Source organism: Hippopotamus amphibius, chromosome 1, assembly GCF_030028045.1.
Source record: "Hippopotamus amphibius kiboko isolate mHipAmp2 chromosome 1, mHipAmp2.hap2, whole genome shotgun sequence".
Taxonomy (NCBI): domain Eukaryota; kingdom Metazoa; phylum Chordata; class Mammalia; order Artiodactyla; family Hippopotamidae; genus Hippopotamus; species Hippopotamus amphibius.
In genome coordinates, this window is record NC_080186.1 from 117,192,854 (window position 1) to 117,220,530 (window position 27,677).

General features: G+C 44.6%; 1 protein-coding gene across 13 annotated transcripts; it reads right to left on the reverse strand.

The window, feature by feature from the left end:
* Window positions 1–771: 771 nt before the first annotated feature.
* Window positions 772–27,462, reverse strand: TPM3 (tropomyosin 3). 13 transcript variants are annotated; one of them, XM_057725250.1, is made up of 10 exons: window positions 27,251–27,462; window positions 26,512–26,637; window positions 15,984–16,117; window positions 14,497–14,614; window positions 14,308–14,378; window positions 13,559–13,634; window positions 12,057–12,119; window positions 11,809–11,878; window positions 10,775–10,853; window positions 772–2,138 (listed from the first exon to the last, which is right to left on the reverse strand). In XM_057725250.1, the coding sequence occupies exons 1-10, from the start codon at window positions 27,365–27,367 to the stop codon at window positions 2,135–2,137; spliced, it is 858 nt and encodes a 285-aa protein (XP_057581233.1). In that variant the 5' UTR covers window positions 27,368–27,462; the 3' UTR covers window positions 772–2,134. The 13 variants fall into 13 exon arrangements, with proteins under 13 accessions (XP_057581233.1, XP_057581219.1, XP_057581227.1 ...); XM_057725227.1 differs by lacking the exon at window positions 772–2,138 and adding an exon at window positions 9,853–10,048; XM_057725218.1 differs by lacking the exons at window positions 772–2,138; window positions 13,559–13,634 and adding exons at window positions 9,853–10,048; window positions 12,932–13,007 and having other exon boundaries at window positions 27,251–27,461.
* Between the last annotated feature and the right edge of the window lie 215 nt (window positions 27,463–27,677).

Below are 27,677 nucleotides of genomic sequence, written 5' to 3' on the forward strand. Positions count from 1 at the left end.
TATGTTTGGCTTCTAGAGCAACTCCCTCATTTTTTTTTTCTTTTCCTGGGGGCAAGTTTCCAGTCAGCATTGGCCCGTACATATAAATGGAAAAAATTTTCCAGTGTCTAGTATAAACAGCTGGACTTTGTCAAGGAAGCTGTGTCATTTTTACTAGGAAGTCAGTTTCATGTCTGGCCTCAAGGCCAGAGTGCAGGAAATGCCAGGCACTGGCATCTCAAAGGCAGCTTTGATGGCTATCCACTCACACGGCCTGCCTGTCTGTAAGCACCTCTTGCTAAATTAACTTGTTTTCTCCAAATATCCAACAGAGTATCAGCTCAAAGCCTGTCTGAAGACGGTTTACTAAAACCAGACATATATAGGAGCATGTAATCAGTGTCATATATTGTTGAAGTTGTTTAGGGAGCAGAGCCTAATAAATCCAGGATTTATAAGAATCAATGCAGTTGTAAAGGAAATGTATAGCTCACCCTGAAGATGCCAGTGTTAAGTAACCTATAAAAGGTCTGACACATAAATATTATTTCTAATCTTCACATTTACCCTAACAATACATTGTACAGATAATGAAGCTAAATGACATCAGAACACACAACTAGGGACCTAAGAGTGGAGTTTTGACCCCTGTTTTAGTCACCTTCCAAAGCATGTGCTCTACATCAAATTCTATTGCTACCACCCACAAAGATCTGATTTTTACCCAAACTTCATAGCTCCTATGTTGAAAGCCCATTTGGATTAGGAAATAAAAGCAAGTACTTCTGAGGGTTGGAGGGACTGGTTCTTTATTTCAAAAAGACATTTATCAATTTTTAGTATCAAAACAGTTACACTATTGGTTTTTCTTTCTCCCAACTGGCCCCCAAAGAGACCACACCAAAGGAGAGTACATTTTAAGCCAATTAAGCTGCACGATGCACACCTAACAGACCTCACTGAAACCTCATCAAAAAGGGGGGATTGGGTGGGGAAAGAAACTTTAAAAGATTAGCACACTGCCAGCCCACAGACTGTAGAGAGCTCTCACAGACAGATGGGGCGACCAGTTTGCCCCAACCCCAAAGAAGCAAAGTTTCAAAATAATATAAAATTTAAAAAGGTTTGTACATAAGCTATTCAAGATTTCTCCAGCACTGATACAAAGCACATGAGATGGCACTTTTAGAGACAGCAGCTTCAGACCCAGAAAAGGGTGATGAGAAGAGTTTCATATGGCTAAATCAGTGGCAAAACATAATTTTTCTTCCTTTCTTTCAAGGAGGCAGAAGAGCAAATAAGTGGTTACCTCAAGGTAAGGGGCACATGATCCATTCTGTGAGCGGCTTGGGAACAGGGTAAAGCTGGGACAAGGATTTGGTCTCAGAGGTCTCACCATTTTAATTTAATTTGGTCAGTTCTGATGGGGAAAGAAAACGTTGCCTAAAGATATAAAGCTGAAAACCTGAACAGCACGTTTTTTTGAGGGGGAAGGGGGGTTAGGTGGGCACAGGCAACTCCTCCTGGAATCACCTTTCTGGTTTGGTGGGTACTTTTTACAGAGCAATGAGGTTTCCCAAAATGGAGTCTTTCTCTGGGCTGTTTGGCTCTCAGTAAGGCAGGCCTATATCTTTTTCCCTCCTCCATGGAGAGGGCAATATGCATTAAGCTGAAAAGTTACCTTCCAAAAGTGAGAAAGGGATTAGACTGCTGCTTCAGAACTGTGGAATTATCTGGAATGTTTTACAAATGGTTGCTACATCAACAACAAAAAAAGGTAATTACAAAATGTGTACATCACAACATGCTTTTTAAAGACACTTTGCATTGTGCTCACATTCCCTTAAACGTTGTTCCCAAAGGTGCTCAGCCTCTAGCCCAACTGGAATCTCTGGGAAGAGGCAGAGACAGTTTGGCGAAAAGGACACAGGGGTGGGGGTGGGAGAGGTGGCGAAAGGAGAAAGCAGCCTTCCAGTTAAAGATCAGCCCTCAGTTTAAAGGTCAGCTTCGGGCAGGCTGGCCTCAGCGGAGTCAGGGTCAGAGGGAGGAGCAGCGGCAGGGTGGGACTGGGGTGCTCTACATCTCATTCAGGTCAAGCAGAGTCTGGTCCAGCATCCTTTGTGTACAGAGGTGCTCCTCTTTGGTGCATTTCAGTTTATCTAATGGGGGTAAAGGAGAGACGTTATAAAAACTAGAAGTAAATTTCAAGGTCTACCCACTCTGAGAATTGCTCCTGTTGCAGAGAAACTGCTGCCTTCTCAGCCACAGAAGTGAGCTATTACATCACTCGGTTTTGCAGGGCCTCAGGCTTGCCTACTGAAGTTATAGGTGTTGCTGTACTTCTGGGGGAGGGAGCTGAGGACCTTATCAGTCATTTCCTCTCCTCCCCACACCCAACCAAGGCTTTGCAGCTTTCAGTCACTGAAGAAGGTGGCCTTAAACGCCAGCCATCCACTCTTCAAGTCTGCCCAGAAGACAACACCTACTAGAAATAGATCACTGGAGTCTGACACATGGAGAACACGGATGGGCATATTTCTACCAGTAGAAACAGCAGAATCTCAACTTGAAAAGAGCACAGGAGGAGCCTCATGTACTACAGGCTTTCGTCAACAAATAGAGAGGGAAGGAATAACTAGTGGGATGAACAGAAGAACCCCCATAGCTAAGTCAGAGAATCTTGAAAGAAAACAAAGTCAAGAATACTACAAAACATATCCTTGTAAGCAAAACCTTGAGATTTTTGCAGAGCTATTCTTCAGAACTAGCCTGTGACATAGTTACTTACGATTAAGCATAATACCAGGAAAAAGAAGCAAGAGGGAAAGTGTCAGGGAGAAAACCAGCAGCTGAACACCAAGGAGAATCAAAGCTGCCCAGCAAGCAAAGCAGTCACCGCTCTAGGGAGGTGGGGAAAATACTCTTCAACTCAGAGAAGGGGATGGCAACACACACCTATTCATACCCCACATCCTTTTCTTTCCCTTCCGTTTTTTCTACCCGGTCAGAAGGGCCCATAACCTGGGCCTGCAGATGAAGCAGTTACAACATCTTGTCAAGTCAGTCCTTTTATTGTTAGAAAACATCCATGCAAGGGAACATATCCCACAGTCAGTGCACAAGTGAAAAAGCAGCAAATAAGGGTGGAAAACAGAAAGCTCTCACAAGTTCTCACTATAATATCTTAGGTCCTTCCCTTCATCACCCACAATCTCTTGAAAAGAAAGGCAGTATTAATCCTAACTGTTCCCACTTTACAGTGCAATTAGGACGTCAACACTATTCTGACTGTCCCAACTAAAAAGCAAGTTGCTTAGGGCAAAATAATAACTTTTAAAAGACAATCAGCTTTTTGCTGGGGTCCAGATCAGTGGTGTGAGCCGTAAGCTCGGTTTAATGGGCATCAGTGAGCCCTGCCCATCAGTCACATAGATCATGCAGCGTTAGCTTCAGCTCATTAGAAAGCAGGCGGTTTCGCTCAAGTTGGCTGTAGAGACGCTCTGCAGCAGCAATGGAGAGAGAAAACAAGAGAAGGAGAGGAAAAAGAGGAGGAGAAAGAGAAAAAGGGAAGGTTAGTAGAGTACCGGAAGTAAATACCGAGACTTTTTAACTACCTGCTATACATAACATGCATCTGTAAGGCAGGATGGATGCAAGGATTCAGTCAGTTGGTGGGAAGACCAACAGAGGAATAAAATAAAAAATGCAGACTGACAAGCTGAAAGAATGACATTTTAAGGGAGAAAAAGATCTCCTTCACAGTATTTATTCCCTGGATCGAGAAACTGAGACAAGTGAAACATGGCAAAGGAAGGAATACAGCTGGCTCATAAGAAATACATTTATAATCATCAGGGTTTGTAAGGAACCGAAGTGAATGGTTGAACGTTTTTCTGTAAAAGCATTCAATACAGCATTATGAATGGGAGACTGGGATACACACCCCTACACTCACTCAACCCTACACTTTCTAATGCTTCTTAACTGTAGGTGTTGGGTGACAGATCCATCATAGTGACACAGCCAATCAAAACCCAACTTCCCCTTTTCTAAAAGAACCCCAAACCTGTTAGAGCCAACAGTGTCCAGCCAGCCCCAGGGAAAGTGAATTACTAGTACAAGCCAATCAAGACTATCCTGTCTCTCCAGCCTCACTGGCCGCTTGGGGTGATCATGTGATCCAGTTCTGGCCAATGAGATGTAGGGGATAGTCTGCGGGGGCTTCTGGAAAAACTTTAGCTCTCTTTCCTGTCTTGAACATGGATATGATGACTAGAGTTGCAAATTTCAACCTTAAAAGAAAGGGCCACGAGAATCACAGAAACCCCAACTACCTCAGGCCACAGCTGCTGAAACCAAGACTTTTTATTATGAGAGAAAAATAAATCCCATGTTTATTTAAGCTGCTATTAAGATATTTCTTATAACCAAAAGCGTTCCTGATACAAGTAATTAAGTGCTCAAATCCCCTGGCTTTATCTGGATGTTCTACTTGGAGCACATCTTAAAGATGTGTAGAGTGGTGAACATTTTGTAATGCATAGAAATATCAAATCACTATGTTGTACACCAGGAACTAACATAGGGTTGTGGGTCAATTATACTTCAACAAAGTCATAGAAAAGAGATCAGATTTGTGGTTACCAGAGGTGGGGAGTGGCAGGAGAGGGAACTGGATAAAGGCAGTCAAAAGGTTTAAACTTCCAGTTATAAGATAAATAAGCACTAGGGATATAACATACAACATCATATAATTAACACTGCTGTATGTTATACATGAAAGGTGTTAAAAAAAAAAAAAAGTCATCCTAAGAGTTCACATCACAAGAAAAAATTTTTTTCTTAAATAGATAAAAAAGAGGAGGTACAGAGAATTCAAATCCATGCGACCAACACGGGGTAATGGAAACTGGGGGATGGATCTTCCTGGTCTACTCCTAATGTCAGCCTCTGACGACCATACACAAGTCTCTTTCTATGTTTTACAGTCTGTTTCAAAATGGTCTCAAGACCTCAATATGACAAAGACTTTTCTGCCTTGCATTTGTGGGCTGACTGTGGGCATTACTCGGGCACCTTGCCTTCTGGGCTGAGGTTTTCCCAGTTCTACCTGGAAGCTGGGGGTCAGTATGTTCCCAATAATACTTGCTACTTTGTGTACACGATCCAAAAACAGAAAGCGCACGTGTAAAAAGATCCTGGGGGGAATAATCAAAAACCAAGAGTCGTATTAAGGGGCAGAACTGGAGCGGAACTTTTTTAAACTGCACGTCCCACGAAACCAGTATCTTAATAGGATGAATACTGTCGCCACCCCCCCGCCAAGAGGGGCATTCGGAAACGCGTTAGGGCAGGTTTTAACTGTCACAATCACTGGAGGGCCCCACAGAGATTTACGGGGCAGGAGACAGCAATAAATAGGATTGTTCTATACATCACAGAATTATCCTGGTCTACAGGACAAAAAGTCCACTATTGAGAAACACTGTACTAGTCTATATACCAGTCCATGAGGCCTGGGATTGGACCTGTCTTACTCACTGGGGCAACCCTGACAAACAGCAGGGGTTCTAATTGTGTTGAACTCTCATTTCTTGAACTTTGTGGTGTTCTGTTACATAGAGACCATATGCAACCTGACTGTTCCACAGCATCTATACCCAAGTCAGTCAGTGTGACTCCCACTTCTGTCTTGGGAAAGAAGGGTGTTATTAGAATCGTATCCCTAAAAACAGCCTGGTCAATGAGGGTTTTGTTCCACTTAGGGCAGAAATAAAGAGACAGAGAAGAAGTGGGAGCATTTTATTGCCTGATTAAATCCCAGAACTTGTAGCTCCTTAAGAACTGCATAAGGTCAGAAAGACAAATGTGGTTGTTCTCTCGCCTTGGACTTAGTAATAAGTAACTGTTACCTCTAGTAACTAAAAATTTAGGACCAGATACTAGTTCATTAAAGCTCTTGGTTCCCTGAGAAGAGCAAATAAACAGAAAAAAAGCAAGCCAGAGAATCCCCATATGATCTGATGTGCTTTCAGAGAATAATTCCATGAAAGCAACACATCCTAAGGCTTCACTGGTCTGAATCAGGTCAATTTCATTCTGTAACAGGAAAAGGGATGGGGGTGCTTGGAGTAAAGGGAATTCTATCAGCTTTAAAGCCTCAAAGTTCAAGGAATGAGGCAGAACAAACAGATTTTGGGTTTCGTTTGTTTTTTAAAACTCCCCCCTCATGTTACGGCTAAGGAGTATTCAACCAGTATCATGTGAATGGAAGAGACTGGCTGTGGCTAAGACGAGGTTGCCTAACATAACAGGTCAGTTCCACCCATCAGGTAATTTAGCGTCCAGTCACATTCTGTTTTATTCCTCACCCCAACAAGGGTAACTAGGACGGGGAGAATGGACAACCCAACACTCTGGTTCTTTCTTAGAAATTAAGATGAGGAGAGAAAGTTAAGAGATGAAAGCCCTTTGCTCTGAGATTACCAATGATGCGTCACCCCATTCCCATAGCCAGTCCTGGCTCGAATAACATAGGATGGTTTCGACAAGGACACAGAATATTAAACAAAAGGGTGAATTTACCATGGCACAGTATTTCAGATTTCACTCTGCTACCCTGGCTTCTTGGTCTCTATCCTTGTTCACACCAGTGATGCCATGCAGAAAGACAGGAGCTACCAAAGTAAAACACCTCACTTTTCTTCTAATCTCTCTCCACTCTCTCTTACTTCTTTCCTTTTTAAGAAGCCTTTCTCGGGGCTTCCTAGGTGGCGCAGTGGTTAAGAGTCCGCCTGCCAATGCAGAGGTCACGGGTTCGATCCTAGCTCTAGGAAGATCCCACATGCTGTGGAGCAACTAAGCCCGTGTGCCAAAAAAAAAAAAAAAAAGAAGCCTTTCTCTGTGCCAAAGTCAACTCCTACTGCCTACATGCTAAAACATCGAGAACTGTACTACCCAATAAATGCAACAGCCACTAGTCACATGTGGTTAATGAAATTTAGATGTACTAAAAGTAAATAATATTAGAATTTAGCTCCTAGGTCACACTAGCCAGAGTGTTCAACAGCCACATGTGGCTGGTGGCTATAGTACTGGAAATCCCCACCAAAAGTTCTGTTGAACTTCATTACTCTAGACTATACTTCATGCCTTTATTTTCTTTCCACCAATTCACTCTTCTTTTCCTTGTAAAACGGCTCCTCTCCTTGTCCTTAATGCTCGGTATATACCCTCAAACTAATAAAACATCAATGACAATGTCCTATTTTCAGTTTTCTTCCTTCTCTACCTGTTGAAGTTAAGTATCACTGGAAATCACCCAGCCTTGAAGTTTTTAAAGTACCAAAGCTACTCATTCTCCTTCTATCCCTCTAACCAGTTCCACCTGGCTTCATCCTCTACAGATTTTCTTCTGCTTATTTTTTCTTTTTACATTTGCAACTGTCTTTTAGGGTTTAAATTTACTTCCATGGCCTAAACTGCCTGCCAACCTCATAGATACCCAATTCTCTCATATCACTGTCCGGTCAAGTCTTAGGATTTTGTTTTCATCTTGGATACCTGCCAGTTTTTCAAACTTATATACTTCTCTACTTTCCCTTGCCTCCCCAAACCAGGACCACATGACCTCTCTACGCCTTTAATACCACCATTTTCCTAGGCTTAAAACCAGTCATTCTTCACACCTCCTTCTTGCATTTAGTGACCGGGCCCTTCACAATGCCCATGTTCAGCACCATCCCCTACTACCACTATTCTAGCTCAGATTATTATCTCTGGGAAACTGCAATAACCTAACCCAGTATTTCCTGAAGTGTGGTATAGTCACTGCTACTGATGTGTGAGAAGACTGCAGACAGTATACATTTGTGAACATTAAAAAAAAAATTTATTAGCTATATTATTTTAACATGCACTAGAAAAAAACACTAGCACATGTCAAAACTTTTGGTTTCAAATTCGAATTGTTTAGCGTAAGAACAAATATGAAAATGAGTAAATTAAAAAAAATAATGTAGGCTGCAGGTGAATATGGCAAAAGCCATCGAAAGTGGTATGCAAATGAATGAAATTTGGGAATCACTGTCTTCATGGGTCATTTTGATAATCTGCTTGCCTTCCAACATAGTCTTAACTTAGCTGCCAAATTAACTATTCTTATATGCTACTCAGAACATATCCTCGTTCAAAATCTTCAGTGGCATGTACAAAATAAAATTAAAACTCCCCAGCCGGATTATAGCACACACCTGTTCCCTACTCTAAGTTCCCTACTCTGCTGTCTTTCGCAACTCCATGCCTTTATCCTTATGCTTCTCTTTGATGAAAATGCTCAATATCCACTTTCCTTCAACCAGACTGCTTGTCAAAAATCCAATCTTTGGAATCCAATTAAAATGAAGAGGAAAATTTTAACGTGTTTATTAAGTACCTTTTATCTGCCTCCTATCATGAGATTTTCCTAATTGTCCACACTGCAACTAACCTCTTCCCTCCCTCTGAACTCTCACAAAACTTTATTACTTGGGGCACTTATCACACATCATCTTTAGTTTTACACATATGTTCTCACTCCTACTAGTTTCTGAGCAATCTGAGAGGAGGGATGATGCCTCCATCTTTGGTTATTTCTGTGCCTACCTTAATACCCTGTGCCTAAATAACTTACCCTGTACCTTAATCACAAAGGCTGTGTGGTAAAAAGAAATGGTACAGACAGAAAGAAACCTGAATCTGATGAGACCTAAAGTTTTAAATTAGGGAAAACCTCTCTACCTGGCTGTATCTGTTTAAAAGGCAATAGTAAGGACCTACTATACAGCACAGGGAACGCTACTCAATACTCTGCAATGACCTATATGGGAAAAGAATCTAAAAAAGAGTGGATATATGTATATGTATAACTGATTCACTTTGCTGTACACCTGAAACTAACACAACACTGTAAATCAACTATAAGCCAATAAAATTTTTTTAAAAAAGGAAATAAATAAATAAAGGCAAGTTTTAAATATATGCTCGCTGAGAAACTAAAGTACTGAGTGAACAACACTTATGTGATTAGATAAGTACAACCGATGACTACACTACCCAGATTAAACCATCTCTGCTATGTAAATTAGCATAGGAATTTCCAAAAGGTCGATATTTAATTCCACAACATAAACTAGGAATAATCTTACTAGAAGAAATTTACCATATTTATGCATGTGATAAATTACTGCCTTGTGTGTAATATTTAAAATATGAATGATTGACTCTTTATTTTTCCAGTAACAATCATTTATCACTTGTCTTATATCCCACGAGCACATACTAGCAGGCAAATGGTAGTGAACCTCAAATATGTAAGAAAGGTTTAAAGAAAACATAAAACTGCTGGAAATTCTACCTGTTATGTATTTTCTATGACTTGGGATAATATATTTAGTCAAGTTCAGCGGTAACATATTTGGGTCCACCAGGTATTCTGAGGATGCACCAGTTGAACCACTGGTAAAAGGGTAGAGAATATACATTGGGGGGTACTTCAGTGGTCTCTCAAAGAAGGAGACCCTAAAGGGAAGACAAACATTGCAGACGGGATAATTTAAGAACCTGGAAGTAAAGGACTTGGATGATCTCATTCAGCTTGAGTGTAAGACTAGAGCTCCTATTCTAAGGAACCTCTCCTAGTCCACCACTCTGATAGACTCAGATCAGTTGAATTTAAATATCAAGAAAAAATAGACACACACAAAAGTGGCTTTGATTACATAAATCAGAGGAGGGAGAGCCTACAATAGCTGCTCCCCACATCACACCCCCAAGGCTCCTTTTTAGGGACAGCAGCAGCTTTGTCAATGACACAAATGCAGGGTGGCATGAGGCTTCCAGCAGCTTAACATTTTAATTTGGGGTGAGGGGTGGAAGAGAATACATAAGTTGCTTTGTGGCCCCACCGCCCATCCTAATGCCTTGGGGATCAGCCAGGCTGACCCAAATGGAATCCAGAGCGAGAGTGGGGCGTTGGGTTCCCCGAGGAAAGGGGGCAGATCCAGAACAGAGCAGAAACGGTGATAATTATCTGTGTGAAAAAGTAAGGAGACTCTAGGTGAGAAGGACTAGCATCAATCTAGACAGCAATTTGGGAAAAAGGAAGAGGAGGCAGTAGGAATGATAAAAGAGAGCCAGACACTACAGCCTGAGTTATTTGGCTTCTTTTCAGGGTTAGTGGGAAAAAGGCAGATTAGCATCAAGGACCAGGGATCCACAGCAAACAGATGAAGTCCTCAACAACTCTTTTTGGTGCTTTTTACTATCTGGCTTGTTCTGGGACTCAGTTTGATTTTTAGGTGAGTTTCGTATGTCCAATCAAGGGTGTTTCCCCTGAACTTTAACAGTATCAGGGCATCATATACACCCAGGAGGTCTGGGTTTTGTTGTACGATGCTAGGGCCCAAGTCACTGGCTCTCTGGGCCCTAGTTCCTTAATCATATGATGACATGGTTCTATCTTCATCAGCATTCCTTCTGTGACTCAATTTGAGAAACAAATGGAAAAATCTGGTGTTGTAATGAAGGGACTATGAATAAAAAGTACAAACATTACACATAGATCAGGGTTCTATCGCTGACCCAGGATTAAATACCTCCCCAGCTTTTGCCAACAAGTAACCAGCACCAATGTTTTAAAGATAAGAGTGGAGATTCTAGTTTCCAGAAGACAAAACCAGAGCACACTATGCACAGCCTGTACCCCCACCCACCCACAAGCCAAGGTCCCAGCCCCACTCTGCTGTCAGATAGTTACATAGAGGTCATGTCATTGAGGGCGTGGTCCAGCTCCTCGCTAATGGCCTTGTACTTCAGTTTCTGGGCATAGAGCTCATCTGGACAGGCACAGGAACCACAGGGAGGAACGAGGGGACAGAGTAAAAGGTATCAGAAGCAGATGAAGAGAGGGAACCATTAGAAATTAGGGAAAGTGTGAATATGGGTCTAACCCCACAGTTAGGAGAACATCTATCTTGGTAGCCATGACTGGCTATTTTCAGGTCCACTGCCCCCAGGACCAACTGGACTTCTTGACACCTCTAATCGATTGCAGCAAAGGTTGAGAACCTGGGCATAGTCATGACTAGAAATTCCAATGACCAAGGGCACTCAAGAGGATACCACTCCCACCCAGTTAACCCAGTTCCTAGCAGTGATAATGCTGTGTTCAACAAAAATAGAAAAAGGAGAAAATACACATTAATATTCAGATACTTCTTTACCTACCAAGCGTGACCAACATTCTTGGCCCTTCTGTTGCCTCCCCAAAACTCTCCCAAAGAATATCCTGCTACCCAGAGAGTACCAAAGGAGCACATCTCAGAGTTCTCAGAGCAAAGTACAACCTTTCCCTTGTCAGGGTAGATGCAGTTGCCATTTGTGGGGGCAGGAAGTATTTACAAAGCCCCTGGCATTGGTCAGCTCTGAAAAGTGGTCATTCCACCGCTGCATCTCTCGGGGAGGTCCCCCACAACTTGAGCAGCGAACAAGATTGCCAAAAAGTAGCCATGGGGTGACATGGAGATACACGCTATTACCAGTCTCCTCCAAGGGAAGGATGTGAGTTCCATAATATTAGGTGAAGTCTTATTAAAGGAAAAGAGTAAGTGTAAAAATCCACTTCCAGGGTTTGACTCACTTCACCTAGCTGTGGCACAGGACAGGGCTCAGGATGCATGCCAAGTCACTACCAGCTCCCTTTGATGTACAGGGGAAGAGGGTAACTAACGGTCAAAGGGCAAGGTCACCCTCTATATTTCTTTATTTTAATCCCTCACCCAGGCTCCATACCTTCCAAATCATCAATTGTCTTTTCCAGCTTGGCTACCGATCTCTCAGCAAACTCAGCACGGGTCTCTGCCTGGGGGAAACATGAAATCCATCAGGATCAGAGATGAATAAGACAGAGAAGGAGCTCCATTTCTCCCACCTTCTACTTCTATACCTTTCAGAACCAAAGCCAGCTAGTCTAAGTCTACATTAATGCCTTATATGCCTCTAAGTGTTTGGGGCCCTTCCCTATAATCCCCTCAGCTTACCTCCTTGAGTTTATCAGTAAGAATCTTTATCTCTTCCTCATATTTGTCTTCTTTTTGAGAGTACTGTAAGAGAAGCAGAATAAACAGTTCAGAATAGAAATTACTCACACAGACAATACCCCCCGCCCCCCCCACCCCCATTTACTTTTACACTGAACATCCTCTTGGCTTTAATGTGCTGAACGATTTGTGAGAAAGAGCAAGGCTGTTTCAGGACAACAGTCCTGAAGATCCACATATCAATGTCCTTCGAGCCATGGTACCCTCAGAATCCTCCAGGACCTTCCTCTTTTTTTTAAATTTTTTAAATTTTTCAATTTTTGGCTGCATGGCATGAGGGATTTCAGTTCCCCGACCAGGGATCGAACCCGTGCCCCCTGCACTGGGAGCACGGAGTCTTAACCACTGGACAACCAGGGAAGTCCCCAGGATCTTCATTTTTAAAAATGGACCCAAAGCTTTGATCTTATTCAGATCAACCCAGGAAGGTATCCTTCCTGCCTCCAGGTTAATGAGTAGGTGTGGTGACACCTCAAGGCCACATGGCTAAAACAGTCCCACAAGAAGATAAAGACAAGTCATCTGTCTTGACTGCTCATCAGGTCTCAGGTCTGATACTGTTTGTTGCCCCCATCTGTCAGCAGAGCAGTATCAGCCTGAGGAGAACATGACCCCAGGCACCTGAGACTGAGAAGTTATTTCAACTACAGCAATCAAGCTTTGCACAGGAATTAGCATGAAACCCAGAATCTGGAGAGAGAGTAGGTGGATATTTCTCACTGGATTATATAAGGAATGGGTTTTTCCAGTCTTTCATCAAGGGCAGGGCTGGGCCCAGGCCCCAAAGCCTGTCACTTTTACAAACCAGCCCCTACCTTCTCCGCCTGAGCCTCAAGAGACTTGAGGTTGTTGGTGACATTCTTCAGCTCCTCCTCCAGCTCAGAACACTTACTGTGAATATTTTAAATACCGCAGGAGAGGAAAGGGGAAGAAGAGAATAAAAAAAAGGGAGAGAGACACACAGACATGAATTGAACCTATATGTAGAGAGAGTTGGAAGGCATACAGGGGAAAAGAGAAGCTCCCAGGTAATCTGAGCAAGCATCAACCCTCCTCCCGCTACCATAGAACATGTCAGGAGCTGGACCCTCCTGCGCTGGGACTCAGAATGTTTGGATACTAACAAAGAAAACACTTCAGAGAAATCACTACCAGGAACAAATCATAACTGCTACCTGGGCTGGAGGTGGGAACGGATGCCCAACCCAAATAGTCCCCCAAATCACCCAAGGGAAGGCGAGACCCTGTGGAGAGGCAGTGAAGCAATTAGGAAAGAAGAGATGAAAGATGCCAAGTAAGTGGAGAGGAATGGAGCATTCCATGAAGAGATGAGAAAGCACTCAACACATCAACCAGTGGAGGGGAGGCAGCTGCAAAACCAAACAAAACCAAACAAAACCACACCATACATATAACCTCTCTGTGGATTTCACGGTTAGTACCTTTTCTTCAGCAGCACTCAGACACTTCAGGTTCTGGTCCATCAGTCTGATCTGCTCATCCATCTCTCGGCAACGGCTGTTAGTGACAGTCGCAGGGATCGCACAAGCCAGGTTGTGGGGAGGGAGAAAGGTCAAAAAGGAACACAGCAAGGAAACAAGCAGCCAAGTGGGATTAAAAAAAAAAAAAAAATCAAAAAATGGGAAGAAAACATCACCATGATCATGATATGTCATGTCTAGGAGAGGGGAATGCAAGGGAAGCACAAATAAATATGCATCAGCACGGACTTTGTTAAACAAGGCCCAGAAGGTGCCAACAGGGGAGCAGGTCATGTCTGCCTTTGCCCTGAAGTTCCCCAGAAGCTTGGCAAAGTGGCAAAAACTGAGACAGATTTTAAGTCGGCACAGCCATCTCAATGCCTCAAGGAGAAGCAGAACCCAGTTGGAAGAACCCAGTAGGGCCTGCCAGTTAACAGTTCACCATTCTTTTAGGTTTCATTTTCCCCTCAACTTGTAAACCCTCCCTACAAGAAATCAGGAAGCCTCATTTGTCACTTGTCGCTCGTTCAGAGAGTAAGAAAGCCCAAAGCCATTCTTAGGGCTAAAAAAGCCCAGCATTCTAGGTGACTCCCACTCTCTAGGTGCTGTTTAACAAGGCTGAAGGAATGCTGGTTTATTCACATTAGTGCCCAAGCCAAAGGGGAAGGAACAGAGATGGTACAGCAAGATTTGGGGAGCAAGATACTCACGACTCTGCCAGTTCAGCTCGCTCCTCTGTGCGTTCCAAGTCTCCCTCAATAATCACCAACTTGCGAGCCACCTACGGGAGAAGACGCAGGTACAGCTCAGCGAAGCAAAGAGGAGCCATTTCCCTCTCGTGATTCTTTTCAGAAGCCCAATATCACAGAAGAGAGAGGGACAAGCTAAAAGCGTCTTACCTCTTCATACTTCCTATCTGCCTCTTCTGCAATGTGCTTAGCTTCTTTGAGTTGGATTTCCTGGAGTTCCATTTTTTCCTCATCTTTTAAGGCTCGGTTTTCAATAACCTTCATACCTCTGCCAGAAAAAATACAAACAAACATGGCACTGACAGCCTAGGGAGTCTGTCATCAGCTCAACTCCAAGGGTCCCAGAATTGCACCTTTTAAAGCCCATTCCTCTCTGCTTGAAACTCAGAAAGAATTTCTATAGCACCCTCCCACCTTAGTTTAATTACTTTAAAACTTTCTTATAAAAATAATACATGCTGATTAAAAAATTAAATATTTAAGTGTATAGTCTAAAGGCATAAGGCAAAAACTCTCCCTAATTCTAGTCCTGCTCAGCTGAAGTAATCTCTTACTTTATAATCCTTCCAGATATGTTTTATATGCCAAAAATCTCACCTCCATTTCCCCAAACCCCAAAGGAATCACACTACACTGTTTTGCAACTGGTTTCCCTCACTTTCTATAATTTGGACACTACTTTGTAATAGTATACACATAGCTGTCTTATTTTCACAGCTGCACTGTGTTAATGGACTCCCAACAGGAAATTTTTGATTCTGAAAAGCCTTAGTTTGACCCCATGCAAGTCATCACACACCTTTGTTCTTGATTAACTCACATGTGGCAAAGAGCCAACTGGCTATTTTCAACAAAGATGAGCTGGTTCAAGGACTGTGGTTCTCAACCCTGGGCACACATTAAAACTACTGGAGGAGGGAGTTCCCTGGTTGCCTAGTGGTTAGGATTCCGGGCTTTCACTGCCAGGGCCTGGGTTCAATTCCTGGTTAAGGAACTGAGATTCCACAAGCCACGCAGCACACCCAAAAAAAAACACAAAATAAAATAAAAAATAAAAAAATAATTATTGGAGGAGCTTTAAAAACAATGCCCAGGTCTCCTATGCAATGGATTCTAACTGATCTGGGATGGGACACAGGCATTACGATATATTTTTTTAAAACTCCCCAAAGATCCCCACCACGCACTCCCATGATTCTAACAGTGCAGCCAGGGTTGAGAGAGGTTTTTAAAACACTGGTTGCTGGGCTCCACCTCAAGAGTCTCTGATCTGTAGATGAGGGGTAGGGGCTGCTGAGGAGTTGGAAGTTCTACCAAGTTCCCAGATGCTGCTGGTCTGGAACCTCACTGTGAGAACTGTGTGTGTGGGCGCTGTCTAAGTGGAGGCCATTCTGGTGACCCCATTTAAGGATCATCAGGTCAATTTATAGAGAAATATCAATTATAAAAGGGGTCACAGGTCCAGGTAACCCTTACTCTGTTGGTCTTCACATGGAGAGAATATGCAGAACAGAAGGAAAGAAGATCCTATAAAGATAGGTTACTGTTTTAAAAAACAGATTTATAAGGAACCTGTTTGAGCAGAGCCATTATGAACTTCTTTTCAAATCCACAATTCATCAGGCCCCTCTACACACCTCTCACTCTCATCAGCAGCCTTCTCAGCTTCCTCCAGCTTTTGCAGGGCCGTGGCCAGGCGCTCTTGAGCACGGTCCAGCTCCTCTTCAACCAGCTGGATCCTACGGTTCAAGGAGGCCACCTCAGCCTCAGCCTGTGTTTAAATGAAAGAATGGAGAAAGGAAGCAGAGGCATGGTGAAAAGAAATTGAACTAACTATGACACTAAGATTGGGGTTGAATACCACCATGAGGAAGCCAGAGTCTTGCAGGGTAGAATCTGTCTTAACTCAGGTGCACGTAAGACCTAGCAGACAGGATTATACAGTCTATATTATTACATGTATTTTCCTCCCTTTCCCATAATTCCCAAATATTCCACAGGAAAAGTGTTTTAAAACTCAGTTCCTTGCCCAGCCCAGTGTCAGTCAGTACCACCCCCTTTCTGGACTCAGTTCAAATTCCTGAACACACTAGTGCCAGAAAAGGTAGTCAGTAAAGGGGTCCTTCTGCCTGAGCTCTGACTTAGAGATGTGTCTCACTCTGCAGCAGCTTTCTCATAAGTGTCACATAAAGTAGAAAAATAAAAAAGGTTTCTTAAAGAAGGAATCTTGGATTATGTATTAACTCAAGCTGTTAACCCTCTGATCACCTTACCCTAACACACCAGGAGGATGACTAGCCAGAAGAATAATGTTTTCCAGAAGAACTTTCCAGAACACAAAGCGAAAGGATGGAATATTGGGATACTTACCTCCCACTCTTTCAAATTGCCCTCACCTCCCACCTCTTAAAAGCTGGCTACAAGGAGCTTCTTCTGGGTAAAATTGTCTGCTTTGATGGCATTACCAAAAAAACAGGGGGCAAAAGAGAATGTTTCCTTCATGCCCGCCATCATCTCTCCAAATTTCTGAACTGTGACTCCTTTCGATTCCTCAAGCCATCCCCTTAGCCTCACCCTCCAGTACAGTGTATGACAATCCTCTCTGTGGCCTCCACCCCACAATAAGGCACAGGCTAGAGGCCAAGTAATCCCATGCCTCTGCCTTGGCAATGGAATAAGAAACAAGGAAAGAAGGAGGCAGCCACATGTGCACGAATGCTACTGGCGGAAAATCCTCCCTCCTGTGACTGCCTTTCCCCTCCCCACACCTTCACTGGTGGCAAGTGCACCGACTGCCACAACTGCACAAGAATTTAATCTGCCCTGCATGCTACCCAGTTCAGATACTTATCCCAGTGCTTGGTAAACACGATCTCTCTGCTACAGCCCAGATTGTGCTTGAATTCTATTACCCTGATTTCCTCCGGACAGTCGGAGGTGGGGGTAGCTACAGAAATAATCTGGGCCACCGGCCCCTATGGGAAGGGATATAGCCCAAGAGACTCCTGTTAAGAATCAGGTTATTTGGCACAAAATTTTCCAAATACAAACATGGGAGATTTGTGGGACTGCAGGGGCTGGGGCTATGTCACCACTGACCTACAGGAAAAGAAAATCAAGACATCTACATAAGCTGAAATGACTAAGAAACCATTTGTGTCTCTACTCAAAATATCACAAAAACGAGTATTCTCTGGTCCTGTCTCAGGAAACCAGATGCGCCCTAGGACAACACACATTTCACCTCATAAATTCAAAAAGGCCCACAGGTCAAGATTATGAGAATGAGTCTACATATCAGGCAAAAACTATGAAACACTGCCAGTACAATGATTTACCCCACCCCGCTCCCTTCAGATGCCTAGAACTAAAAAAAAGAAGAACGAACTCAGATTTGAAGGAAGCTCATGAAATCTAAATCCCCACCCAGCTCACCAGTAGTTACCCAAATGAAGTAAAGATAACAGGCTATGGGGGCGGGGGTGTACAGTTTCCATGACAACAAGCTGGCTCGGGCAGTTTCTCCCACAAATCAGCATTTACAATAGAATTCTTCGCAAGGCTGAAAAGGGAGGAGGAGAAAACACATTTTGGTGTCCTAACTAGAGCATGTGCACACTGAACTAGCCTATATCAAAAACAGAACCCAGCATGGGAGTCCCAGCAAAAGCTTTGGAGACCCCCACCAGTAGGCAAGGGAGGAGGGCAGTTACTGTTCTCTTTTTTCTCCTCCCACAGAGGATCGGTTCTCTTTACAATGAAACAAAAGCTTGCAGAATCAAGATCTGTTTAATGTTTAAGGAATAAGAGAAGACACCTACCTGACTTTTCCTTTCAGCCAGAACCTATGCACAATGCCTATCCCTTTCAGATTAATCAAGTGGTACCAAGAGGCTGAGTGGGACTAACTTCTGCAGATGAGAATGGGAAACATGGCCCTGGGAAACATTAACTTTATACGCTCTTCTACCATCCTAGGTTTAGCATGCCTAGATGTGGCTTTGATCTTTCAGTCCGCCCACCTCTGCCCAGCTTAGAGGTACGCTATGAGTTCCTTCCTTCAGGTAATAACAGGATTCTCCACTACCCAGGAAGCAAAGATCCCAAGGCCGGAGAGGGGAACACAGCAGCGATTCAGTCACATCAGAAGATGGCTGACAACAGCTTCAGCCATGAAATGAGTTTGGTTTAAATGCTACCATCCTCCACACTGAAGAGATTCCCCAAGAATGCCACACCTATCAAGGCAAGAATCGGGACAGGGGACTGGTGTTGGGAGGCAGATCAGGGCCAAGGACAGAAGGGGATTAGCCTAAATCTGGCATTCTGCCACTCTGGGGTTTCTCTTTTCAGACAAAAGCCACGGATGAAATTCAAAGGAAAAGAGGAATGGAAAAATTAGGATTGAGCCCTGTGAGTAAAGGACTGCTCCAGTTCACTGGGTTCACAAATGCATCTACCCAGAGAGATACTGTGTCCTTGGGGACTTTAAATTTCATCAAGGGGGAAGGAGGGAGCAGAGTTATCTGTCGGAGTAAACAAAGGTGGAGTCTAAGTGGAGGTACTCAGAGCAAAGGGCTATTTGCCTCTCCCCTATGAGTATGTGCTCTAGTACGAAGAGGAAGGTAATCAGCAGGAAAGCAAACCAAAACCAAAAAAAGGTGATAAAGCCAGTTGCTTATTCCACCAGACCCTACGAATGGAAAGGAGCCACACAATAGACATTCTAATCACCACCACCACCCACCAGCTGCAGACTAGGAATTTGGGAATAAGGCCACAATCGAAACTGCTATTCAAAGCCCACTCCCTCCCTCAATAGTATTCCTAAATTTTTTAGACCATGAAAAAGAGACACAGAGAGAGAAATACCAGGGGAACTTAGGAGATAGGTATTAGAAACAGATAAGGTGAACTGCACACTTAAAAATGGTTAAAATGGCAAATACTTACCATTGTGTATTTTTAACACCAACACCACAACACGCCCGGAAAAAGACTGCATTTAAATATTATGTTGCAGTCTGTTTCATTTTCTCACAAAAAGTACAAAAGAAATCCAAAATGCAAAGTGGATTTGACAAGGTGTTATAGTACAAAAGGTCAAACTCCAGGCCAGGAGCAGAAAAGACAGATGGATTCCAGAACAACTCAGTCTCTGCTTTGGACCCATCCAGCTTCCCAGAAAGGGTTGGATGTTCACACAAAGCAACCAGGAAAGTAATTAAGTGACAATCCCACTAACAGCACGCGATACCATCAGGGAGCGCAGCGCTTCCAGCTCCAGGAGAGAGGAGCCTGCAAAACCCACATTCCAGAAAGCCCTAAGAGAATAACAGGCAGTTCAAGCACCACCCCCTCCCTTCCCACAGGTGTCTCCTCAGGAGGAATTCAAAGTTCTCTAGAGCAGAAAGTCAAAAGATTAGGTTCCCTCAAGCTGGGGAGCAGAAGACACTGGTTTCATAAATATTTAACTATCATTCTACTTCCCCATCTGAGGGCTTCCTCACTAGATCTCATTCAGCTCGATAAGCAAATTTGGCTGTGAGTGAGGGAGAAGCTTAAGAAACATCTGAAGCTGCTCACTCTGCTGCCTATCACACTAGAGTCACCACGAGTGGGGAAAAAAGGAGTTGAATTCTCCTGCAAGGAAAAGGACTAAATCCTGGGAGGAGTGGGTGAGGATATCCTAGGGGGAAAACCAAATCCTGGGGGCTGGGGCGGGGGGTGGGTGGATATCATCTATCCTAGGATGCCGGTACTTACTTAAGTGTTTACCCTGACTTTGGAGCTCAACACATGGCCACTTCCTTCAGGCTATCCCGTCTTCCCCTTTAAGGGGATCTGGTCTCCAGAACAAAGGAGATAAGAAACTGTCACTAGTCATAGAGCCACCCACAGTCCATCTCACTTGAAGTTATGGGCATAATGAACAGGAAAAATCCACTGAGGAATGGGTGACTGAGGAAGACAAGCTCCTAGAATTTTTATGCCGTTACAGAAGGAAATGACTATTCTAACAACTTTCAGTATTAACCTGGAGAGCAAGGGCAGGTGGGTCCCCCTTTTCCCCCAAAACATTAATTCTCAGCCACTCCCCAAAGGAGCAGCCAAAAACGTGGGGGGGGGGGGGGGGGGGAGGAGACGGACTTACCAAGAGAAAGAACAAGGAATACCAATAAACCACAAGAGTTCTTTCATTAGGTCTTCAAATTTTAGCAACAGTTACTTTCCTCTCCAGCCTCGAGATCCTCCAAAACCAAAGCCTCAACTCAGGAAATCAGCTCCACCCCTAGACCCTGGAAAATCTTACAGCCTACTAAAACCAACCCACCACTTCTGAACAGAGAGCGGTTTCAAGAATCACCATTCAATTCATTAACATTTTACGTCCCAACTTTCAACTGGACAAATATTCACGGAACTTAACAAAAAATACACTGTAGTGGATAACTGGGAAAGGAGCAGAGTGACATCACTCAGAGACCCCTCGGAATTCATTACTTCGGAGCTCATTATTTTGTCCCCATTAACTGCACTACTTAGCTCAACCAGAAACCTTGACAGAAACTGGCACTCCATCAGATTCTCTGCCACATACACTCGCTTATGAGCTCTGCTTGGAAGAAGCGTTCTTAACCGGTTCAGCTTGCACTCTTCACACTTCAGCAATAAAGGCCTGAATCTGGCAGAAGTTCCTGCCTTCCAGGTCATCATGGAAGCTAGTCAAGTTTTGTTGGTTCCTGCATTTGCACTAACAGAGGGAGTGAAGTACCATCTCCTCCCCTCCCGGTTCACGTCGACAGAGTGGGTTTAGCAGTTGCAAGGGCTCCCCCTAAGAGGAAAGGGCCCCAGGCCGGAGGATGGGAGGCGGTGCTGCGGCCTCAACCTCCTCCAGGGAGGGCACCACGCTTCCTCTCAGCCGACTGCTGCCTCATTTCCTGAGCAGGAGGAGGGAGCGGAAAAGCTGCCAGCAGGCCAGGCCGGGGGCTTTCCGGTGGTTCCCACCCTCCACCCCCCACCCTTTCACAGTAAGTTCGGCTCAGTCCCCACCCCAGACCAGAGACGCATCCACCTACTCTCACCCCCTAGGCCGGAAACCTCAAACAAGAGCAAAGCACCCCCCCACACACAGGGAAGTGGGGGAGGGAGAGGCCGCTGAGCCCCTCCCCTGACCGCGCCTGACTCGGAGGGACTGAATGAATGAGCTGGGAGAAAAGAGGAGGAAAACCACTCCCCAGGGCCCCGTGAGGCTCAATTCCTTCAAAGGTCAAGTCTGCTCGCTCGAGCACCCAGTTCCCCCCTCACGCGCTTGAGGTCCAAATGAAACTAAGCCCCACCCATCCTCCGGGCTCCAACTTCATCTCCGAGTATGCTGGCCCCCTAAGGACTGTGCTCCACCGCAAAAAATGGGACCCACTACGGTCCCATCTGCTCCAGCGCCTGCCCCTCGCTCACGCGCCTCGCCCTCTTCGTACCTGTTCCCGGGCCCGCCTTTCTCCCTCCACTTCCCGCTGGAGGCGCTCGGCCCTCTCCTCTGCATCATCGGCCTGCTGCTGCAGAACCTGGATCTTGCGCTTCACCGCCTCGATGGTGGTGATCCCGGCCATGGTCCCCACCCAGCGCCTGCTCGCCTTCGGGTTCCTGCCTCCTCCGCTCGGCGCTGCAGCCGCTTCTCACCCCTACTTCCGCCTGCTCCGCCCTGAAATACCGGAACTCACCCACCCGCCCGGATGTGACGCCACGACTGCCGCGCCCTCCAGCGCCAGGCAGGCGGGAAGGCCGTGCACTGGAGGGAGACCCGCCGCGGAGAGCGAGGGGCGGGACCTCCCAGTCGCCCCGGGCGACCGCTCCCAGCCTTTCCCTACGGGCAGCAAAGGGGGGCGGGGTTGGGAAGAGGGAGGGCTACCATGGTAACCGGATGGCGCGTCGCCGTGGTTAAGCCTCTCCAGCGGCTGGGCAGGCTGCCCCACAGTGGTTGGCCTGTGCGGCCTTTACACAGCCGCAGTTGACCCCTCACTTCCTCAGTGCTGATCCGCCACCACCTACCCGCTAGGGCACCCCGTGTCCTCTCCACCACATAAACGCCCTGCAAGTCTCTACTTCCACCCACCCCGCAAACGCTCCAAACCCAGGTACTAAGAAAAGCCTAGACTTTCTGGGCCTCATCTTCAAAAGAGCCCCGCTCTCCAGCCTCCTTTCAAAGTCTGCTCAGGTAGGTTCTCTCCCATCTTCTGAAAGTCAATGAAAGGAATTAATGGGGGATGAAGAGATGGGCAGGTTGACAAAGTTCTCATTCTATTTGGCATCAGTTATGAACATAAGTGTTCTATTTAGAATACTGGTCTTTTCCCCGGTTACTTTTGAGAGTGAATATGCACCCGTGATTTGCTAGTCTCTCCAAACCTTGAATGATTTAGGACTTGGTAATTAATCATCGCTTACAATTCCTTTTGTGGATGAGAAAGATATCTTATGCCTCCATTTTATCAGAAGGAATACTGTATTACAGACTATTGTTACCAGGTCCTTTGTGCAACAGCATGATATGAGCACGTGAAAAACTATATTACTGTGGAACTCAGCCTCCATTCTGTGTTATAACTTTCACCAATTTCATGGCACTTCTGCTTCCAGGTACCCCAAGGAGCTATTTATGAGTTAGAAACTGCCCCTACAGGCATTGCCATGCAGGATTTTTAGAAGCACAGTAGTAAAGGGCCTTGGGGATTGTACTCTTCCCTCTTATTTCTTTGTATTCTTCCCACCTTCTCAGTAAGTAATAGTAGTAAGTCTCTCCTGTGGTGCAGCTCTCTTTTCCTGTAGAGAATCAGGGTGTAGAACAGGATTTAAAATTAAGAATCCTAACCCCAAAAGAGATAGATAGGTAAGGCAGGTGCTGCACTCAATGCCTGGGTTCTTAAGACACTCCCACTAGAGGGTGTGTCTTCAACTATCTCCATTTAGAAATACTGAGTGTTGAGACTATTTAGAGGAAACAAACAACTCACACAATAAGTAATTTGCTTGACAGAGTAACCTGTGCACTTTGATTCTCCACCCTCCCCAAGGAATAAGGAATTGGAAAGAAAAAGCAGGGTTCGAAGCCTCAGTAAACTCTGCCCTGATGGCCTAAGAATTTTTCCAGCTCTCTTCGGAGAAATCTGATGAGCAGGACGATGGAAACAAAAATGAGACTGTCATCTGGGTGCTGATCAACAGGGAGCACTATTGCCTCCCCCCTTTGCCCTACTAAAGAAGCAGAAAGACCTCATCTTAGACAAACCGAAAGAATGGTGAGAGCACCACCGCATTCCTGAGGCTAGTAGATTTGAACAGATAATCTTCTCTTGATCCAAGGGAACAGGTGAATTGACTCCTAATGACCTTTAAAAGCATGATGGATGGGCAGCAAGGGGCCCAGTGCTATTGTTTTCCTGGTAACCAACAATACAACATTATATCAACAGGTGTATATGTCTGTCCTGTCCCTCTTTTCCCCATCCCTTTTGACTCCTGTCCTTAAAAAAGGGTGTTATGACTCTTATGTCCCAACTATGGCACTGTCTTTCCCCTTGTTTTACCTTCAACAGCTTCTGATTGCATCTTAGATTGAAAGAACCTTAGACATGGTTGCACAACAGTGTGAATGTTCTTACTGCCACTGACTTGTACACTTAAAAATAGTTAAAACGGCAAATGTTATGTATATTTTCCCACGATTAAAAAACAAACAAATAGGACCTTGGATGAACTCAGGGAGGAAATAAATGAAGTTTAGACTGACCTTGCCACACCCCCACCCTTTCTTAGTTCAAGGAGTCCTAGCCTAGCAAATCCTACACTTTCCACAAAGGCATCTCAGATAACCAGAATTCCCTGCATAAACATAGTTATTGACGCCCTCCTCCTTCTCTTCCCCTTATATATACATCAAAGTCATATGCTCTGTTTACTTGTTTCTGCACCTCAAGGGCAGAAGCTGAGCTGTGAACCGTCTTTGTGTTAGAGCACCCTCCCCTCGAAGATGCATATATTATGTCGCTGCTGACTGTGACCCTTGCTCTCTACTTTAAACCTGTTGCCTCCTCCTTATTCAGTGCTTTTCCCAATTCCTATAAACACCTCACTTTCCTTCTTTGACCCTCTGAGGCAGGAATCAGCAAGCTTTTTCTGTAAAGGACCAGATGGTAAATATTTCTGATTTTGTGGGAAGGGTGTGGCTACCACTCCCTGGTAGGGAGAAAGCCAGTAGGCAATATGTAAATGAATGGGCATGGCAAAGTTCCAGTCAAACTTTGTACAAAACCAGGCTGCGGCAGGATTCACCCACAGGTGGTAATTTGCTGACCCCACCTTTGGGAAAAGAAACCTTTCTTCCTGCCTCCATCTTAACCCCGGGGTTAACAGATGTTTGCCTCTTGCCTCCAAACTTTCCCTTCTATTTCTTGTTCTCCTACACATCTCTGATGGTACTTAATGCCTTCTTGGGAAAGCTGACAAAGGGGAGAGAAGTTGAATGAGTTTTTTTACCCATGCTTTATGTATTCAAATGGCTTTGGTGGATTCCTATATAAATATGAGTTTCTTTCAAATGAATGTACTGAGTAGATCCAGTCTAGGTGGGGACTGACGTGTGTCTATGTTGTCTGTGTGTGTGTAAGGACAGATACAATTCATCCCTAGCAAATTCCTTTATCTTCCCAATGATATTGGTATATTGTTTAGAGCCTCTATGTCATTCTTTCTCCCCCAAGATCTCAAGTTAGACTTGTTTGTTCTTTTCATTGTTCCTGGAAACACCTCCTCAAGCCCATATACTAGCTGTTTCCGCCTAAGGACCTTCCCAGAGAGTTATTACTCAACATCTCACAAAATTGTTATCAACCTGATATTGTGTCAGTTTGTGAAAGCTTACTCCCATGCACATTTATTAGAACCAGAGAATAGGTTAGGCAACTCCAGCAGGCCATCAAGCACTTGCCGAAAGTCCCGAGAGTAACCTGTGTTGTTTGCAGTTTTGCAAGAAGAGAGAATTAATTAATAGTTTGCAGTGGCCTAAACTTTTGGAAACTATGAACATGTATAATGTATATGATATGCTTTGTGTCTCTGACCTCTGGCATGATACAGTCAACAACCCTCACCACTTCCCCAAGCCCCTGAAAGTGGAAGAAAGCCAAAGAGGAGACCAGAAACCTAATAGCAGAGGTCAAATGTGAGGATCCGAAAACATTTTAAAAAACAAATGCTCCTGTTTTCCTATTAACTCAGTGCTGAGAATTGACTGTATTAACTCAGTGCTGAGAATTGACTGTATTTCCATCAAGACTGGGACATTCTTTTGTTGCTGTTAAGGTTCCTACGTTACCTTTCTTCCAAAAATCTTTTCTGTGTAGTCACTCATTTATCTTTGTGGCTAACTTCAAGGCTGAAGATGAAGGAAAGTGGGTGATTATGAGATAACGTGAAGTGGAAAAGATAATTTATTTCATTTTCAAATGGGAAAATTCAGCCCTAGAGAAGATGCGTAATTTAGTGAAGATCACAGAGTAAGGTCTGATGGTGACAGCTTTACCCCCTGAGTCCTTCTTATTTCTATTCTAGTATATCATTCTAAGATTCTCTCTGCTGCCCTATAAGCAGTGCTTTCTATGGCATCTCTGTGGCATAAGGGTAAATGCCCACATTGACCAAGATAAATAAACCCATATAGGGCCAGGGTCAATGTGACCTCCTTTGTCCCATTGTGAAATGTGAGCTGGCTTTGCTGGGAAGTTGAGAGATGAGAGTTTCCCTATTAATACACATATCTACGTGCCAGTCCTTGGACACAAAAGCTAAGAATGTGGCATGGGGGAGGAGGTGGGAAAAGTGATAGCAGTCTGGACTTGGAGTCGCCTCCCTCTCTCCAGGTCCCAGGAAAGATAATTAAATTCCTGGATTAGGGGGTGAAGAAAGTGAGACTTCTACACGTCTTTAAGAAAGAAAGTATATGCCATCACAAGGGTATGCCAGCATGTGGCAAAAATGTCTGTGGGTATCTATGTCTATGGTCTGTGAATCCACAAATATGTATATGTCCAAGTGTGTTTAGAGTTTAGTTATTAACATGAAGATCTATGTATGGAGATTAAACCCACACCCCCATTTTTCTATACTCACATCAGCTGCTTTCTTCTCTGCCAGCTCCAGCTTCTCCTGGGCATCCTTCAAGGCTTCAGAATACTTGTCCAGCTCATCCTCTGTCCCTTTCAGCTTCTTCTGCATGGCTGCCAGCTCATCTTCCAGCTAGAGAATCCCCAAGAGTCACACACAATATATACATACACGACAGTGCAGACTCAGACCCTAGGCTCTTGAGCCCTGACAGACCCCAGAGCTCAGCCTCTATGTTACCATCCTTAGAGAGATACGCTTTCTCCCTAGTCATTTGCAGCCACCTGCCCCAGGAATTATGCTATAGCCTTGGCCTGTGACCTTGTAATCTTTGACCCTAAGATGACCAAGCCGTGCTGGGTTTTCATTAAGACACTGGGATGGTAAATATCTTAGGATGTAGATGTCTGTGACCCCATTTAAGGGAAAAGAGATGCTGCATGCCACGCTCCCACCTTTTCCTCTAGAAATCAGAGGTTTTTCCCCACCGTGATCCACTCCTACTTAAATCCACCAGATACACTATGGGTCAGAAGGGGCCACTGACTTTCCTGAGGTCACACAGACAGTCTGAGGCAAATACCCTAGATGTCCTCTGCCTACCCAGTGAGGCTGGGGAAGAAGAGGAGTCCCTCCACCCAAAGGATGGCTGGCACCAGTGGTCACTGCCTTTCCCATTGAAAACTCTCTTCCATCTCACAGTCTTGTTCACCAGCAGGTGAGAGAGACCAAGGCCAAGGCCTACCTGTTTACTTCTTTCTTCTGCCTGCTTCTGCTCAGCTTCAGCTTGCTCTGCCCGATCCAGAGCATTCTCCTTGTCCAACTTCAGCATCTGCATCTTTTTCTTGATGGCCTCCATCATGAAGAGTGGCCTTTGGGGAGCTCACCTGTGAACACTGGAGGCCTGGAAACTAGGGTAAGAAAGAAGGGGCTGCTGGCTGAGTGACTAGTTCCCCAGACTTGAGCCTTTATTTCTGCCCATGGCTCCACCTCTTGTTCCGAATATGGTCTTTCCAGCTCCCTCTGGCCCATCGTTGTTCTCAGGGGAACACAGGGTGAGACACTTTGATGGACTGACATCACCAGCAAAGAAAAATTAGGGAACAGCTGAAGCTGATTTTAGACAATGGAAAGTGCGGGGAGGGGAAAGGTTCTCCCTGACCCTGAAACTT